Source organism: Muscardinus avellanarius, assembly GCF_963383645.1.
Source record: "Muscardinus avellanarius genome assembly, chromosome: 2".
Taxonomy (NCBI): Eukaryota; Metazoa; Chordata; class Mammalia; order Rodentia; family Gliridae; genus Muscardinus; species Muscardinus avellanarius.
Window position 1 is genome coordinate 54642341 of NC_137787.1, and position 18650 is coordinate 54660990.

Below are 18650 nucleotides of genomic sequence, written 5' to 3' on the forward strand. Positions count from 1 at the left end.
GTTGAAGCTTAACAATAACTAGTACTTGGCCATGCAATGAAAGGCAAATGCAGGGCATTCCAGATGGAAAAAAAAAAATCCCAAAGTGGCATGCACAGATCCTCAAACACAGAACTACTGGGGAGCCTGTGTACAGGTTGGTGTGGCTGGAGCACTCATCCAAGCAAGGACGGTGGAAAGAGTATCTGTCTACTGTGGTGAGGAGGTAGGGGTTGTGCTAGCTCGGGTACCAAGGGGACAGTCACAGTCAAGAGGACGAGAGCACAGTTAGTGCAGGGCCAGCTGACCTGGAAGGATGCACCATCAGGTGTGCACAACCAGGGTGCAGGTGAACTTTGGAAATCCCCAGCTTCACATAATTACAGTGAAAAGGTTAAAAAGCTCAGCTGTTGATAAAACTATGTTTTTGAAAAGAGAAAGAAGAAATACCCACATTTTGGCTAGAGTGCAAACCATTAGGAGACTATTTTTATGAGAATAAAACCTATATTTACAAGAAGGTACAACTTATTATGTCTTAAAAAGTTGCAACTTTGATTTTTACTTTCAGTCCAAATTCACACTTTACCTGTTTCCTTTTCTCATTTGGAGTAGTTCCCATCTCTGAACCAAGTGGAAGTAGGAGAGCAGCCTCAGGGGTCAGTAGGTGAAGGGGAAAGCTTAGTCAGAGAGCTACAAGCAGAACCAGGAGAACGTGGTGCCACTGAAGCCAACAGGAAGAGAACTTAGAAAAGGAAGAGGTGCTCAACACATCTGAAGGACAGAAGAAAGGTGAGGAAGGATTTGAGGAGGTAGACTTTTTAAATAATACAGACAACTTAAAGTTTCTAGACTAAGACAAAGTCAATGCAAATGAGGTTGAAAAGAGGAGGGCACCCAAGGAGTAGGAAGGAATGGAAATTTTGGGCAGAGAAATTACCTTCGTTCAGGATTAGTTTCCACTTTAACCACAAAACAGGGGAAGAGTATAGCTAAGAGGAAGGCGGGTATAGCTAAGTTTAGCCAATGTAAAAATATAACTTAGGTACTTTATGCCTGGTGGGTCTTAGCTTCTCAATGAAAGAAGAGGTGCTCCAAGCAATACTACAAACGTTTAAAAAAATAAACTTTTCTCCTACCTGTGAAAGATTCTGCAGTGAGTTTCTAATATCATGCAACACTCTTCGCAACTGCATTTCTATGGCAGAAGGAGGATTCACAGCGCACGCTCGGTAAGGGTAGGCAGCATGTCTATGTGAGTAAGGACAGCCGAAAGGGGGAGAGAAGACACTGCAGGTGGCACCTGATATGTTGGGAACACTGTGAGTGCTCAGAGTTCTCATGTGCTCACACAGGGGCCTTTCCTGCCATTCGGAGTGGATGGAGTGAAGGGAGCAGGTGGACTGAGATATCTGTGCTGGTGCAAACTGTGAAGAGGCCGGAGTCCTTGCGTGACAACACTCCTCCACCTGGGTTGCCTCACTCTGGTGGGCTTCTTCCTTCTTCACAGATGATGGAGAGATGAAAATAGTGGATTTAACTAAAGATTGACCATCGTGCTCAGTCACCCCTTTTTCTAATTCCTGTTCCTCCTCGGGTGTGTACTTATAGGTAAAGGAAGGCGGGCTGCACCTGGTCTCTTTTCCTGGAGATAGCCGGACATTGACAGAGGACACAACCCGCACTGGGCTCAATAAGGTGGTTGGTAAAGACTGAGACCTTCTCAGAGGATAGCCAGCTTTTGCAAGTAAGTACCTTTGTTTTAGAAGATCTTTCGATTTTATCAGACTACGCCCTAATCTTTGATTAGACAGGCTGCAGATCTTCATTTGAGCTCTTTGCAAAGCTGTGTTAACTCTGTCCGCAGAAGAGGGAGGCCCCCTTGTAATTTCAGTGCTTGTACCAGCACACTTCGCTTCAATAGAAGCCAATGATTTCAAAATGTGGTGTGTGGTGTACTGGGCAAATTCACATTCACTGCTTTTACCCACATCACTTTCACCACTGGCCTCCCGCAGCAGCTCCAGGGTGCGTGCTGGAGATGAGTCCTCTTCCATTTCAGTAATTTCTGTAACAAGATCCCTTGGACCACAGGTGGGCAGTTTACTTCCTGGATTTTCAACAGTTTCATTTTGAGGGAAATCCTGGCCATCTGACTTTTGTTTGTCAGTGATTGTTGTTGACTTCACTTTTCCTTTCTGAAGAACAGTAAGGGACTCCTCCTCGGACTCATTAAAATAAGGCTGATCCTGTGCTGTGGGTGTAACCAGCTCTTCACCAAATGATGTAACTGTGGTTTCACTATCACAACTATCAGCACTGCTCCCCATGGTTTGCAAGGGCTCCTGAACCTGTGGAAGAACAGCATGGGGAGGATGAAGAAACGCTAATTACAAAACAAGGAACAAATGGCACGCATCTACACTTTCAAGGCCTCCCACTTTCTAAACTATTTCTACTGCCATAGATCAGCCACCACAATCTCATCCTCCCCCCAAGTACCCTCCCCTTCTCTCTTTCCAACACAACACAGACTCACAGAGAAAAAGGACTAAAATTTCTTCTCATTCTTCCACAGTACATGGAAGCTTCCCTGCATCTCTTATCACTCCCTCCTTCCTTTCATCAGAAAAGAAACTGCACCCTTTTTTTCAAAATCAAAACCTCCAACCTGTGCTTCTGATCAGATTCTGTCCAGGACTGGTATTTCTCCAGTTTCAACCTAGATTTTTCTGAATCAAACTCTCCTTTAGGGTCCTTTCCCTTAACTGAACAACTTTCCTAAGTCATTCCTACACTAAAAAGACAAAAAGACCTCCTTCCCCTTAAGTTGCAAAAGAGCCAGCACTCCTGTTTTCTCTTCCTTACCACTGACTTGTTCTCAGGTCATGACTGTTTCACTTACCGCATTAGAACTACTCTCTTCTACATCAATCTTTGTTTATGTGCATGTGTGTGCACGCTGTGGACTGAACCTAAAAGCATTCTATCTCTGAGCTACACACCTAGCACTATTTTATTTTTTTTATTTTGAAATAGGGGCTCAGTAAGTTGCTGAGACTAGTGGTGAACCTGTGATCCTCCTGTCTGAGTCTCCCAAGTACTGGGATTATAGCCATGTGTGGGTATGTCCAATCGACAACAGTCTTTTAATAGTCACAGTCTTGCCTTCTCATTATGATGGCCATTACTTTATTTCTCAGTCTCCAATCTATCTACCAAATGCTCTGTCTACGTGTTTATTCTGAGTATCTTGAGATATATATCTTGTCCGCTAACTCTCTAAAGTGCCATGGAATTATAAGTTCTTTTGGGATTCTCTTTTTCTTTTCTTTCTTTCTTTTTTTTTTTGGTACTGGAGCTATAACCCAGGGGCATTCTACCTCCGAGCTACACCCCCAGCCCTATTTTTTTTTATTCTTTGTTTTGAAACAGGATCTCACTGAGTTGCAAAGAGCCTCACTAAATAGCTGAGGCTGTCCGCGAACCACAATCCTCCGGTCTCAAACTCCAGAATGCTGGGATTACAAGTGTGCTCTACCACGCCTGGCTGGGATTCTCTTTTTCTCATTCCAATTTACTTTAATATATATTTAAAGATTTTTAAAACAGTTTTCCTTCACATTTTGTGACTCTACATTTAGACTAAAAGCTCCTTGAGGATAGAGATGTGCTCATTTTCTAGCATAATCTGTTATCTAACACAATCTAGCATACAAGTCAACATAAAAAGCAAGTTCATGTGAGCTATTAAATAAGGAAAATCATTATAATACAAAATACTGAAATACCTAGTTGATAAAAAGAAAAATAATAACATACAAAGCAGATTAAAAACCAAAACAATATCTGTTTACCAGTGGTCCAAAAGTTAAGGAAAAGCTTTTTAAAAATATTCAAGCTGGGCGTGGTGGCGCACGCTCATAATCCCAGCATTCGGGAGGCTGAGACTGGAGGATCGCGGTTCGCGGACAGCCTCAGCTATTTAGTGAGGCCCTCTGCAACTCAGTGAGACCCGGTTTCAAAATAAAGAATAAAAAATAGGGTAGGGGCTGTAGCTCGGAGGTCGAATGCCTCTGGGTTCCATCCCCAGACCCGCAAAAAAATAAAAAATAAAAAAAATAAAAATATTCAGCCAGACATGGTGGCACGTGCTTGGAATCCCAGTACTTGGGAGGTAGAAACAAAATCTCAGGTTCAAAGCCAGCCTTGGCAAACTTAGTGAGGCTCTCAGCAACTTAGTGAGACTCTGTTTCCAAAAATGGGGCTGGGTGTATAGCTTGGAGGTAGGATGCCTCTGGGTTCAATCATTAGTACCAATATATATATATTTTTTTCAGCAAGAAAAACATACTTATTTTCAGCAAGATGAAGAATTTGTGAAAACCAAATTTTTAATAAAGTGCTTAGATAATATCCACATCCCAGAAGTTCTATATCTATTGTTGTATGAAAAATGAAGATGAGATATGAATGAAATAAAATGAAGTTTTAAAATAGATACTTATTAAAAATCACCTTAAAATGAAGAAGTTAATCATAGTACCTATTATAATAGAAAATTTTACCTGAAGATGATTGAGAGAGAGGCAATCTGTAGAATCTTCAGCAAATCCACTGCTATCAGAATGCTGACTTGCAGTACGTAGCAAATGATCTATTAGCAAGAAGTATAGTTATACAAAACCATTACATAAGGCTTCAATGAAAGCATGATTCCAAACAGGTAAAAGATATACAACAGTTATTCCTTCTTAGAAAAGTATGCATTACTTACGGAAGAATTGTGACTTCAAAGCACAGGAGGTAACTCAAGTTCAAAAACTGAACCAAATTTTCTATCAGAAACTCTCACTATTCAGAAACTAATTAAGCTCTAATTATAACATATTTTGGTAAATCCAATTGATGCCTTATCCTTAGAGGACAACTGGCTGAAATAAAAGATGGTTCTAATAAATATAGGAGTCCAAAAGAAACCATTCACATTATATAAATATGTAAAGATAATTTAGAAAGTGAATTTAGGAGGTTAAATTTAGAATGTGTAAAAACTTTTATATTTTCCTACTAATAAAATAAGAATACAATTAAGGCCAATAAAATAAATAATTTGAAATGTAAGCTTGATTAAACATCTCTGATGTTTCAAATGATGCATATATTTTAAAGTTATAAAACAATTCTTTCATAAAATTGCTTGAAAGTTAGTCAAGTAGATTCAACTAGTGCATAACATTGTTAATTGTATACAAAGCTTGTTTTTCTGCTGCAAAATTCTAATTCCTGGTTAACCTCCGCAAAAACAACAAAAAAAAAATGTTTTAAGTAAAGGGGCCAACTAAGTACAGAAAGCTTGATCACATTACATCTTCATTATAAATGCCTCAATGGGGAGACACCACAGCTAGGATATTTACTCCTATGGGTAAAGGGGACAATGCTTCATGACATAGCATGGTCCCACAAAATGCAAAACTCAACAGGCTAAATAGAGTGTGCTGACTTTATTTATCTGGACCATACAGAGAAAGAACCAATAATGTGGCTGAATAAAATCCAAAATCAATTCAAGATCCTTGATTTTGAAGAATATCCCATTATAGCTTGTTTCATGCAATAGAATACATTATCCCATTAAAATTTTAGAATAATTTATAATATTATTTTGATAGTAATAAAACTACATATTGAAATATGAGAAATTACTCCACATTCTTTTGTGTGTGTGTTTATGTGGTACTTGGGGATTGAACCCAGGGGCATTCTACCTTCGAGCTATACCCTCAGTCCTATTTTTATTCTTTATTTTGAAACGGGGTCTCACTAAGTTGCAGAGGGCCTCACTAAGTGGATGAGGCTATCTGTGAACCTGTGATCCTTCCGTCTCAGCCACCTAAGTACTGGGATTACAAGTGTGCACCACCATGCCTCACTTTCCACATTTTTGATAAATCCAGGCAAACTAGAGTAGCTACAAAATTGAATTGCAATGAACAGTTATCCTCAAGACTAATTAGCATTATATCAATTAGAGTAGAAAATGACTGATACCTTATGTCATAAGAGTTATCATTATATTTATGTATTTTCATGTATTTTAAAAATTATATTGTGTGCCTTTGAAGGCAGGAAACTTATTTATAAGTTTATATTCTAGTACCTAGAACAAACAAGCTGACAACAGGTAACATTTGCTGAATGGATCAACATTTGCTGAATGGATCAACTATTTATTGAAATCAACAAAAGAATTCAGTAGCCACAAAAATGAATACAAATCAAAGTGTCTATCTAAATGAAGTATACTTGCCACAGGACCCAGAGAAGCCAAAGTGACCAGTTGCACTCAGGTGCTCTTTTCTAAAATCTATTTAATCAGTAGGAGAGTAAAGTATGCACCCAGTTCCCCTCACAGTTGTGGAAACCTATCTGAGTTCACATATGTTAGGTCCTAATTAGACTGTTTAGGCTTCAGAGCATGTGGGGGCAGTGGAAAGAACAAAAAGGCCTGGGCGCAACTTTCTGTTTTGTTTCACTATTGTAAGAAACAACTTCTCTCCTCTATGAAATGGGATAATAATCATTCTTCCATTTCACAGGCTTACTTCAGAAGCTAAGTACAATGTAGGGGAAACCATTTTGTAATCTGTAAATCACCATCTACGTTCTTTAATTAAATGTTTCTGTTTCATAATAAATAGCGCTCCATAGAACAAAAGCAGTTAAAAAAGGATTCGAGCTCTCTCCTAAAGATACTTTACACTTCTAATCTAAAACTAGGATGTCACATAAACATCAAAATAAAGGAAAAACAAAACCTGGAAACTCTGTTCGGTATCATAAAGAAACAAAACAGAAAATCTGTCTATTCTTTGCTAAAGAAAATATTGCATATCTTCATCACCTAGAAAAATGTTAGACTTCTCGCCATATATGTCTCAAATCTTAGCTTGTGATACAAGTTTGGTCACTACATCGTTCTGGGCTTCAGCATGTAAATCCCAAACTGGATTTGAGATTAAGAGAATTTTCATTTCAAAATCTCTACTACTAACAAACTATATGAATTTTTACTAAAACTGTGAAATGAATATATTACTAGTTATTCTAATTCTGCAATTATGATGAATGTAAGGTACTTACATAACACATTATCAAAACTTGATAAGCTAGCTTCCCAAATGACTAAACTCCAACTGTTAGTCTTTGTCCCTCTCTCTCACGTGCACATACAGAAACCATTTTACTGTTAATTTCTAAATGTCTCAAGCATAAAAGTTTCCACATTTTTGTTTGTGCCATCATAAATCAAAGGCCCAGAAATGAAAGCGGAAGAAACCCAGATGTGAATACAAATCACGCTCCATCTTTCCCACCCCTTGCTTGCTCTTGAAGCAAAGTAACTTTACTGTCTTTATCCTCAGGTCAGTGCTTGGCAAGCTGCTTTTTCCAGTATGTCCCTTCCTTACTCATCTAAAGTAAATCTCGAGTGTCCTGAACTCTGCCTTACAGCTCAGAAAGGAAAGAAAATTAAATAGGAAAGTTCATTTGTGTCTGGCTAGAACTGTAGTGGGCTAATGAGAGTAGTGCGCCTGTTCCTCAGCATCATACTTCAATAAAAAAAAAATTATCATATTCAAATTATCTCTTATGAAGTAATTTCAGAGATCAAGAGAAAATGCGTATGTAATTTCCTATTCTAGGAACATAAATGTTATTTGTATTAAAAAAACATAGGGTGGTTCGGGATGTGTAAAGTTTCAAAAATAAATAGACCTACCTTCAGTGGTCATTTTAACTTCTTTCTCTAAATCATGAAAGCTCTGTAAATCTAAAACCAGACATCTTTTTCTGGTTGAAGGTTAAAAGCGAAAGGAATGGATTCAAAGGTCATTTGGTCAATAATTAATTATTCAAGAGAAGAATAATATCTACAGTTGCTCACCTTTGATCCAGTTTAACTATTACTGAGAGATGTGTGCTTTTTTCCCCTGGGTATGTCCCATGTATTAAAGCTATGAACTATATTTGAATAATGAAATCCCATAGATGAACAAATACATTTTTCATCATAATGTAAAAACTAGTCTTAACCTGTTGCTCTTTCAATCACTTCCTTTCCAGTCCTTAGCAGAACTGAAAATTTTCAGAGAATTGTGTAATAAGGTCATTACAAGATACACAAACAAGCAGAAATTTATGAACACAAAAATCTACAAGAAAATAAAAAAATTATATAACTAAATGATAATGAAATATGCGCACCTGTATTTCTAAGTCTTATATTTAATGCTATTACACACAGTGAGAAGTAAAACCCTTTTTCCGACTCAACTGACAACAGTTTTTTAATGCACTCAGGAAACAATGGTTATCAGTTTACTTACCTCTCTTGGATTTGGTGAGACTTAGCTGGTAAGTGGCTGGACCAGGAGGAGCTTCTCCCTCTGTACTCTGAACCTAAAACAGAATTTTAAGCAGTTCAAACAAAAAGAACTTTTTGCAGAAGAATAATATCTTGATAACTATTTATTAAACATATCTGCCTAACCAAGGTGTACCAACAATGCATTATATAGTTCAATTTAGACATTTTATCTAAAAAAAACTGTTAGAATGCCCCAAAACTTAATTTTCTCATCTATTTCCCACTTAACAATAGCACTAAATTTTGTAGCTAGCAAATAACTGTGTGTAAGTGACTACATTTCTAGGAAGTTGCTATTAGGTGAAAAATAGGCCAACATGAGAAAGTTCTCTAAATTTCATTCTTCATAGAAGGTTCTACACAAGGAGGAATGTTATAATACTTTCTGCAGTTATGAATGACACACAGTCCAGGTGATTTAAGTCTTGCATTTCTGAAAATGGAAGGAACATCATGTTCCCACTGTAAAATTTTCTAAGATGGTACAAATTTTCAGATATCAAATGTCACTCATATGTAAGACTGCTTTGTCCTGATATAAATGTCCCTTTAAGATAAATACTGGGACTTGTAAGTGAAAAGGCAGGTTTTACTACAAAACTAAAATGTTGAAAGGAATTAACTATAAATCCTCCATAAAAATTCTACTCAAAGAAGGTATCAAACCTAAAAAAGTTGTCTTTTATTTTCTAACTACATAACTACATCATTTAGGAATCCTCAGATTCCTAATTGCCAACCTCACTCCACAAATATTCTACCTACTTTAACATAACTAATTCTATATCAAAATGAAATATTTAAAGGAGACGATGTATTAATTTTTATCGCGTTACCCTATAGTAATTAATACTTAAATAGTAAACACCCCAGTAAGGTGAGAAAACTAGGCACTCATGTGTTTTCAACCTTAAGTAAATCAGAGAACAGACAGAAAACAGGTTTTAACTAGAAGTCTGGTAAATTTTGAATTATAAATCTATACAAGAATAAGAATATATTCCATAGAATGAGAGTGGTAAAACCAACATTAAAAAATATGGCCAAAGATCTTTGTTTCAAATGGATCTATGAACTCAGGTCTATGAATTTTTTTTTATAAGTTCATACTCACATTTTCTCTATCTCTGGACACACACATGCATGCATGTATGTGTGCATGCATGTGTGTATGTGTGTATGTGTACGTGTACGAGAGATTGGCCCCAGGCATGTGTGTGTGTGTGTGTGTGTGTGTGTGTGTGTGTGTTTGTGTGTGTGTGGAGATTGGCCTCAGGGACTCGTGCATGCTCTTTAAGTGCTTGTCCACTAAGCTATGGTTCATATTATTATTATTATTTTATTATTTTTTTTTTTGGTATTGAGGATGGAACCCAGGGGCATTCTACCTCTGAACTACATCCTAGCCCTATATTTTATTCCTTATTTTGAAACAGGGTCTCACTGAGTTGTGGAGGGCCCCACTAAGTAGCTGAGGCTGTCCTCGAACCACCATGCTCCTGTCTCAGCCTCCCAAATGCTGGCATTATAAGTGTGCGCCATCATGCCCAGCTTGTATTGATTGTGTGTGTGTGTGTGTGTGTGTGTGTGTGTGTGTGTGTGTGTGTGTGTTTACTGGGGAATCAAATCCAGGGCCTACAAGTCTATCAATCTAAAAACTAAAAACACAGTGATCATTTAAAACTATCAACTATTGAAATTCAGACATATAAAATACATTCTACTTAAAGTTATATTATTCAAAACTATAAACAGAAGTTTAACAGGAAAACCATTGTTTTGCTAGCAAGAGAACAAAATGCATTTTCTTTTTATATTTAACAAAGGCCTATTATTAGCTGCTATCCAGGCCCAGCCTCCATCAAAGAGTTTTCTATAAAATAAGTTGTTAACCACATTTAAAAAGTATAAGAGTCGACTAAATGAAGTTTTTAGATTATATTTTATTACTAGTCACAATTGTACAAAAAGGAAAAGTGTCAAATTTGAGATGGGTAAGCTACAGAAAATTATGAAACAAATACAGAACTCAAATTTAACATGATTTTCCCTATTCAATGACTTCAAATACTCAATAGAATTCTGCCCATTTGCTAAAGTTCAAATTTGAACTTGTATAAAATTCCTAAAAATGACCAAATAAAACTAAGTGATAAGTAGTGGATGCTCATTATACTATTTTCTCTGATTTGAGGTAAGTCTGAAACTTTCCATAATGAAAATTGGGAGGGGGATTAAACCAAAATGATAAAATTGCTTTGTTTTGATACTTTGGGATTTAAAGATGTATGAAACAGCTTTAGAATAACCACACATTTGGCTTTCTTCAAAGACCACAGCTTTCTGAATCAGTGTCCCGCTGACATGGGAGGCATCTGTTTTGTTTCTTGACATCTGTCATATTTATTCTGAATAAAATACATATTGTAGGTACAATAGTTAGGTACTATGCTCTACAAAATAGCAATTTATGAATCTTCTAACTCAGATAGTTTTTCCTTTAGAGTTTTAAGATATATATATATATATATATATATATATATATATATATATATCTTATCATTGTATAGCACTATAGATAATTTTGAAAGAAAATCAGAATTTTAGATATCGCAATTCTGTTTAATTCTTAATCTCAAAAAATTAAAAAGAAAAGCACTACCTTCCCAAAGATTTGTAGATGGTTATACGTCAGATTACTTGAAACGTACAATGTCTGATCCTATCAACCAATGTAACCTACAGCAGGTTGTATGGTGCAGTTAAAAGTAGCTGGTCTAGAGAACCTGAATTCAAATCTTACTCATGCCACTTGCTGGCTAAGTAGTTTCTGAAAATTATCGGTGATGTTATCTCACTTTTATTTTGTTTTTGTTTTACTGTATAACAGAGATTGAAACTCCCACATCTCAAGTCTTTAGGTGATCAAATGTGACTATAGGTGAAAGTACTCTTAAATAATAAAGTAGTAAAAATATTTGACAGAAGATCCCCCTCCTGCTATCTTCCACTGATACCCCTAACCCTCCAGGCCCCCACATGAGGCATTGATATGGAAGTAAATACTACATCCCTCAGAAAGGTAGCAGAGAACCACTGCTTTAAAATAAAATCAAGTGCTTTAGAGGTGGCGAGATCTCTTATTTACTTGTAAAGGGAGAAAATTGGAAAATTGAAAAGATCCCTTTGTAATACTGTAAATACTTTTAAATTTTTATCTTAAAATACATTTTTATACACATATACATATTTATTTTTACTAGAAGATAAATATTTTTAAAAAGGTAAGGTATTTTAGATAAATAACAAAGCTCAGTGGTTATTTGGGCTTTGAAGTAACAAACATCTGTGCAGATATCAGATGCTAGTTCATATTCTTGTCTTAAAAATACAAATTTAAATTCAAAAGGCCAAAGGTACAACTTAACTATTTGTCAAGCATCTGATTTATATGACATTTTAACTGCAACCAATAAATACATAGAAAAGAATCCTAAAACTTAGCATTTAAAAGTAAGTAATGAGGTATATTAGTTCAATCAGCAATCTGTATAAAGACAGAATTAGAAATAGTTACTAAACCTTCATGTACACATCCAATAATGGTTATATTTAAAGCTGGGTGTGATGGTGCGTGCTTGTAATCCCAGTACTTGGGAGGCTGAAACAGGAGGATCACAGGCATAAGGCCAACCTCAAAACATAGTGAAGCCCTCCATGACTTAGTGAGATTCTTTTTCAAAATAAAGAATAAAATGGGGCTGGGGGTACAGTTCAGAGGTAGAATGCCCCTGGGTTCTATCCCCAGTACCATAAAAATAAAATAAAAATATTTAAATAGAACTTAATTTTCATAGTAAGACCACACAGCATACTGTTTACAGAAAGACACAAAAGAAAGTTCTTCCTCCTCTAGCATGTGTGTATAAGTTTTTGTGTTACATCTAAAAGATGAACAATTGCTTATGAGGCAGAATCACTTTGTTTTCCTTATGAATCATTCATACTATTAATCTGTTGCTTTGGAGAATTACCATCATATATTCAAAATAAGCCACCAGAACACAAAAATTATCCAATCAGATCCTTAAGAATTAAAAAACTCTCCTGAGGAAGAGGAGGAGGAGGGAAGGAAGGAAGAAAGGGAAGCAGGGAGGGAGAAGAGAAGGAAAGAAAGAGGAGAAGGGGCAGAAAAAGGGAGGAGGAGGAAGAAGAGGGAGGAGGAGAGGTGAGAAAGGAAGGGAGGGAGAAAGGAAGGAAGGAGTGAACTCAAGAGTAGGATTTTGAAACTACTGGATACACTGAAACATTCTAAAACATTTTTTATAAGGCAAGTTTACTTTTAATTGAAAATAGTCTCTGGCTTTCTTTTTTAAACATTAAGAAATAACCACTCATCCTTGTAGGCCTACATCAGTCCTGTCATCTATCATCTCTGTGCACTGATACTGCCTCCCTGTCCCTCCCTGAAGGCCTCCGGTCCTTAGCTCTTACCTCCCATCTAGACAAGCAGGCAGGCAGACAGGCAGGCAGTCTCCTGCTCTCAGTCTTCAGTACTCTCTCCTACCTAGTCCCAGAGCTGCTGGTATTCAGATGACCTGATGGAGAACTGCCTTACAAGGGAAAGAGAACTCTAATTTCTATTTTGTCTTTATACAGGAAGAAAGCTCACAACAGGAATCAAACCTCAACAAAAAGGGTTCTGAAAGAAAAACAGTACTGAGCTACTTTGAATGGAACCTGAAAGTCGGCTTCATCTGTCAATATGATTCCAATCATGCTTAAGAGGAAATTAAAATAACATATTATTTCCCTTCTTTATCCATTGTTCTACAAGATTTCTTTAAAGTTCCCAAAGGGATAAAAACACAATTCTAGGGGGTTTTATCTGTATTTTAAATATTTCTGAAGAACAAGGATTCATTGTCCTTAAAATCACCCCATTTACAATGTGGTTGAACAAATATTCTCTTTTTGAAAACAAAAGTCTTACATTATCTTCAACCACCACTGCATGTAATGCTTTATTTCAAAAATATATCCACATTACTTTTTTCACTGTTTTGCCAGCAGAGGGAGCAAAAAAAAGTATATCCTCATTTAAAAGTTAACTTTCTACCAAAATGCATCTAGCAATTTATAAATGTTTAAAAGATCTTTAATATATGCTATTTTAAAACTCTAAAGGGGACACACACACATAAATAAATAAAGCCATATCTTATAATTCAGAAATTTCAAAAGTTAAAAAGAATATCTTCAGATTATTTGAAAATGTTCATCTAAGAATGCTGTCTCATTTGAGTCAGCAATATCAGATTTTTAACTACTTGCCATAATTTGTAAGATTTTTTTAATTTTTTGTGGTACTGGAGATGGAATCCGGGGGCATTCTACCTCCAAACTAACCCCCACACCTACTTTTTATTCTTTATTTTGAAACAAGGTCTAAGTTGCAGAAGGCCTCACTAAGTAGCTGAGGCCGGCTGCAAAGCTGCAATCCTTCTCTTTCAGCCTCTCAAGTATTGGGATTACAAGTGTGTGCAACCAGGCCTGCAATTTATAAGATTTTTATACCATACTATTGTATTGAAATGAGTAAACTGACTGTCATATCTAACTATCATAGAAGAGAGACCCTAATAGAAGATCTTATCATTTGATTATGAGTTCTACGACAAGTTTAGAACAAAGCCAAGTCAAACAGGAACTGGGAAAACAGAACAAAAAGTTTCAATGCACAAATTTTAGTCATATTCCCTACTGATGTAATGAGAAATAAATATTAAGAATTAAAGAAAGAGAAGTAATAACTATATGAAGGAATAATGAAAAAAGTAGCTTACAAGAAAATGTAAAACACTCCAAATAGCTTCTTCTCTTTTTTATTTCACTTTTTAAAAAATATATATATACTTTTACTGGTACATTGTAGTCTCACATAATATACTTCGTAATGGTAGGGACACACATGTACACAGCACTTGGTGAACTATCAAAATCTCAGAAGACATTCAAAGATCACAAAAATGGTAAGTAACTTTATCAGCAATTGAAATTTTTCAGTAAATAAAAAATCTTCACTGTTAGAAATACATAATAGAGCACATTTATGGGCAGAATGAATTATCTCACTTCCCAATTCCCTAAAATAATGGCATGTGATCTTAAAATGAGGAACTATAGCTCAAGTGTATCTTTTTGTAATAAAATTACAAAAACAAAAATTGCACATTATATAATTTGTAGCCCCAGCTCTTCACCAGCACACATTTGCCTCTGCTTCTTGATATGTAAAATGAGACTCTTGTCTGCTTTGAGCTTCAAAGGCCAAGCACAGAGCCTCCTACAGGGTAGGTTCTTGGGCAACTTCACTTTCCTACCTGGGGGTTACACAGCTCGAACTGGTAAGCATCTGTTCCTACTATTCAAAAGGAGTTTTAGTTGAACCACTTGGTCATGTTCATTTGGCAATGTATGTTAAGTAGCAGGAATAGCAATGGATAAAAAATAAAGTGAGTAAATGATTGGTCGTCTGTATTTGAAGAAATCCTATTCAGTGGCCTCTCAAGATTGTTTCCTGGAGGTTCCTGATCTTCTCCTTCAGGTATGTATGTATGTGTGTGTGTGTGTGTGTGTGTGTGTGTGTGTACACACACACACACACACACACACACACACACACATATATTCACCAACACCTACCTGAGAACCTCCTTCACCCTTATCCTTACCACTGAGATGCTTTAAGAAAAGCTTACCCAGGGACACAGCAGTGGGTGGCAAAGACACAGAACACAAAGTCCTGCCTGATTCCAAAGCCTGCATCTTTCACTATTATGCAATACTGATCTGAATTTGAATATACTCTCCAGGGCTTTCTGGGCATCAAAACCTTACACTAGAGAGAAAAAAGGGGGTTAGAGGTCAGATGTCAGTAAGTGGGTGACAGAAGAAGCAGGGGGGCTGATGAGTGGTCCCATTACCTCTCAGCACATAGATCTGGGATCAGCTCTTAGTTTCTGAAATATGAACCTACAGAGTCAACATTAGCATGAGTTTTTCTAGTATGACTCTATTAGCTGCTTCTTATTTCATACACATTTAGGGGTACTTTTGTTCCTAAGCTATTTAGAGCCAGTGTTACTAATTTTTTACTCACCTCTTCCATTTCAAAGGAATCCTTCTGGTGCATCATTACATTTTTTATGGATGGGTTTGCCAGTGGTGCTGAAGGCTCTTTCTCAGGTGCAAACATATGGGCATTTTTCAGCTGACTGCTGTCACTGTGGCCAGATGTGTTGAAATCACAACCTAACTCAGATTCCGTAACACCAGATTCCTCACGCGCTCCACTCTCCTGGCTTTGAGTTTCTTTTCTCTGTTCACTTTCAGTTTCCTGGTTAAAACTACTCTTTGCTTCATCAGAAAGCCTGTCAGTGTCAGCATTCTCTGTGGCTACCACTGAACTGCCCAAGACTTCTTCTTTAACTGTAGCCAGCATAGAAGAGGACTCTTTCTTCTTTACAACTTTCTGAGACTTTTGATCATTTTTATTGCCACTTTCTTCAATCACTGAAACATTTAAAATCTTTCCTTTTTCAACTGTTGTGGAAGAACCACTACCTTCTCCTTTCTCTGTTTTATCAACACATAAATTCAGTTTTGACAGTGTTTTCATTAAACGATTTGCAGTGTTACTTCGAGTTAAAGGTGGGGGTGAGTCTGTCTCCTTGGTAGAGGTCACTGAGGACATACTGCCAATTCTCTGCAGGGGAGTCCCAGACACTTGGGAATATAAAGAAGAAAATGCATTGGCCACAGTAGTAAGCACTTCAATTTGACGAAAGCGGCCTACAAAGAGAAAAACATATAATATTAAGTATACATATGTATGTTTATGTGTATATATATATAAAACCTGAACTATTGTCTATTGTTTAGAATTCTAGTAACTGAACTTAGATGGCAACTACTATAAAGTTATATTTTTTCCTTATCTAACCTTTAAACTTCTTTAGTCACTGGGTTGGGAGGAGAAAGATTTTTACTCTAAACAATAGAATTTACTTTCTTTTTTTTTTTTTGTGGTACTGAAAGTCAGGGTCCTTCTACCTCCAGGCTACACACACCACAGACCTATTTTAATTTTTATTTGGAAATAAGGTCTCACTAATTGCTGAGAGCCTCACTAAATTTCTGAGGCTGGCTTTAAATCTGTGATCCTCGTGTCTCAGCCTCCCTAGTACTGGGATTACAAGTGTATGCCACCGTGTCTGGCTAGAATTTATAATTTTAAAAAAAATCCAGAGTTGGGCATGGTGGTGCACGCTTGTAATCCTAGCATTTGGGAGACTGAGACAGGATTGTAGTTCGCAAACAGCCTCAGCTACTTAGCGAGGCCCTTTGCAACTCAGTGAGACCCTGTTTTAAAATAAAAAATTAGGCCAGGCATGGTGGCACACGCTTGTAATCCCCGCGCTTGGGAGGCAGAGACAGGAGGATCACACAGGTTCGAAGCCAGCCATGCGCGCTGGCTTAGGAGACCCTGTTTCCAAATAAAAATGTAAAAATAGGTCTGGGAGTGTAGCCCAGAGATAGAAGGGCTTCTAGGAACTCCAGTACCACCAATAAATAAATAAATAAATAAATAAATAAATAAATAAATAAATAAATAAATAAAATAAAGAATTTTAAAAAATAGGACTAGGGGTGTAGCTCAGAGGTAGAATGACCCTGGGATTCATCCCCTTCATCCCCAGTACTGCAAAAAAAAAAAAAAAAAAAAAAAAAATCAGAAAAGAATATAAGACCTTTCTAAATGTTTTCTGAGAAAATATAAGTATATACTTTACATCTAATTTGGGGTACAGGATATTTATAGAGTCCTTTAAATTCTATGAAAAACTGAAAGAATTCAATTTTTGAACCACTAATCAATAGATAAAATAAGCTAAGGTTAATATATATATGGTCAAATTGGCCATGCTATTTTAGTTACAGAGGAATATCTACAACAGACTGATTTCCTTTTATATTACCAAGGCCACTCCCCTACTTCTTTCCTTCTTGGACAAATGCAATGTGGAGTTAAGTACAAGGTTAAGCAAGTAAGTTATGGTACTTCAATGAGTGGAAACTCATTGGGGAGGAGGAAAAGAACTTATTCTCTATACGTAGAATAATAAAAATTCAGAATAAGTAAAATAGATTTTGTGTTAACTTTCCAGTGCTATTCCTAAAAAGCAATAAGGCTTAAAAATAAGACTACCTTGCTGTAGATGCAACATTAAAAAAATAATAATATGCTAACACTTAAAAACCTTACTTGTTAAAGCATAATTTGGGTTCTCTACTTCCATCCGTTGCATTTGAGCACTCAAAAATACTTTAATATCTATTCCTCTGGCAAATGATGATGAATTAAAAAATCTGGAAGGAATTTTGGAAGCAATATCTGGTTCATCTCGTCCAAATCCAAGATTATAAAGAATTTCTTCAGGATCTTCCTCATAAAGTTCCAATAATTCCGAAACACTATAAAAAAACAAATGAAACATCAAGATATAAAGTAAACTTACAGTGCATATCACATTATATATGATTCTACATCCTTGCTTTCCTGTGAAAAAATCTTTTTCTCAGCTTTTTCTCTTTAAACTATGATTTATTTCAGCATCCTAATACATCGTGTACTAACTGGATACAAAACCCTTAGAAGAGGCTCATTCTCAGGCTGCTAGTGTTGGGGGGAGGAAGCTAATTCCTAAAAATACACAGAGACTCCATCAGAATTCCTCACCTTATCTTTTTTGTCATTTTAAGAGATTTCCAGTAAAGCATTAAGATAATTGGATGACAAATGAGGCAGAATAAGAAATAAATATACTGAAGAAGAAATGAAAAGGAAAAACACATGAGGAAACTGGTAGAGCTTTGGTACTGAGGAACATATTGAGAAACTTCAGTTTTCCTGTTTTCATTGCTCTAGGAGAGGCAACAAAGGTAACAACCTATCATCAGAGAAGAAGGGAGGAGCTTACCTCCAACTCCCAACACTTCCACTCAGGAAGTAGGAGAAAGGCAAAGAGGACAGAAGTTACACTAAAGTAAGTTCTTTCCCTGATTCTACTGGGAATTAAAACATGTTCTACCCTTCCTTCTCCCTCTAGTGATAACCCAAGCTTTCTAAGGCTCACTGAAGAAAACAGAGAAGTTAGAAATGGCACTTAAACAGGAG

The 18650-nt window shown here is 36.5% G+C and overlaps 1 protein-coding gene across 3 annotated transcripts in view; it reads right to left on the reverse strand.

Annotated features, from left to right (window-relative positions):
• Window positions 1–18650, reverse strand: part of ITPRID2 (ITPR interacting domain containing 2) — a gene marked incomplete at both ends in the record, with an annotated part of 39090 nt that overhangs the window by 12184 nt on the left and 8256 nt on the right. For all 3 annotated transcript variants that reach the window (XM_080690315.1, XM_080690314.1, XM_080690313.1), the window contains 5 exons: window positions 1119–2330; window positions 4548–4636; window positions 8370–8442; window positions 15573–16264; window positions 17739–17947. In XM_080690315.1, coding sequence (XP_080546441.1) covers window positions 1119–2330; window positions 4548–4636; window positions 8370–8442; window positions 15573–16264; window positions 17739–17947 — 2275 coding nt within the window. The remainder of the gene's footprint in view (window positions 1–1118; window positions 2331–4547; window positions 4637–8369; window positions 8443–15572; window positions 16265–17738; window positions 17948–18650) is intronic.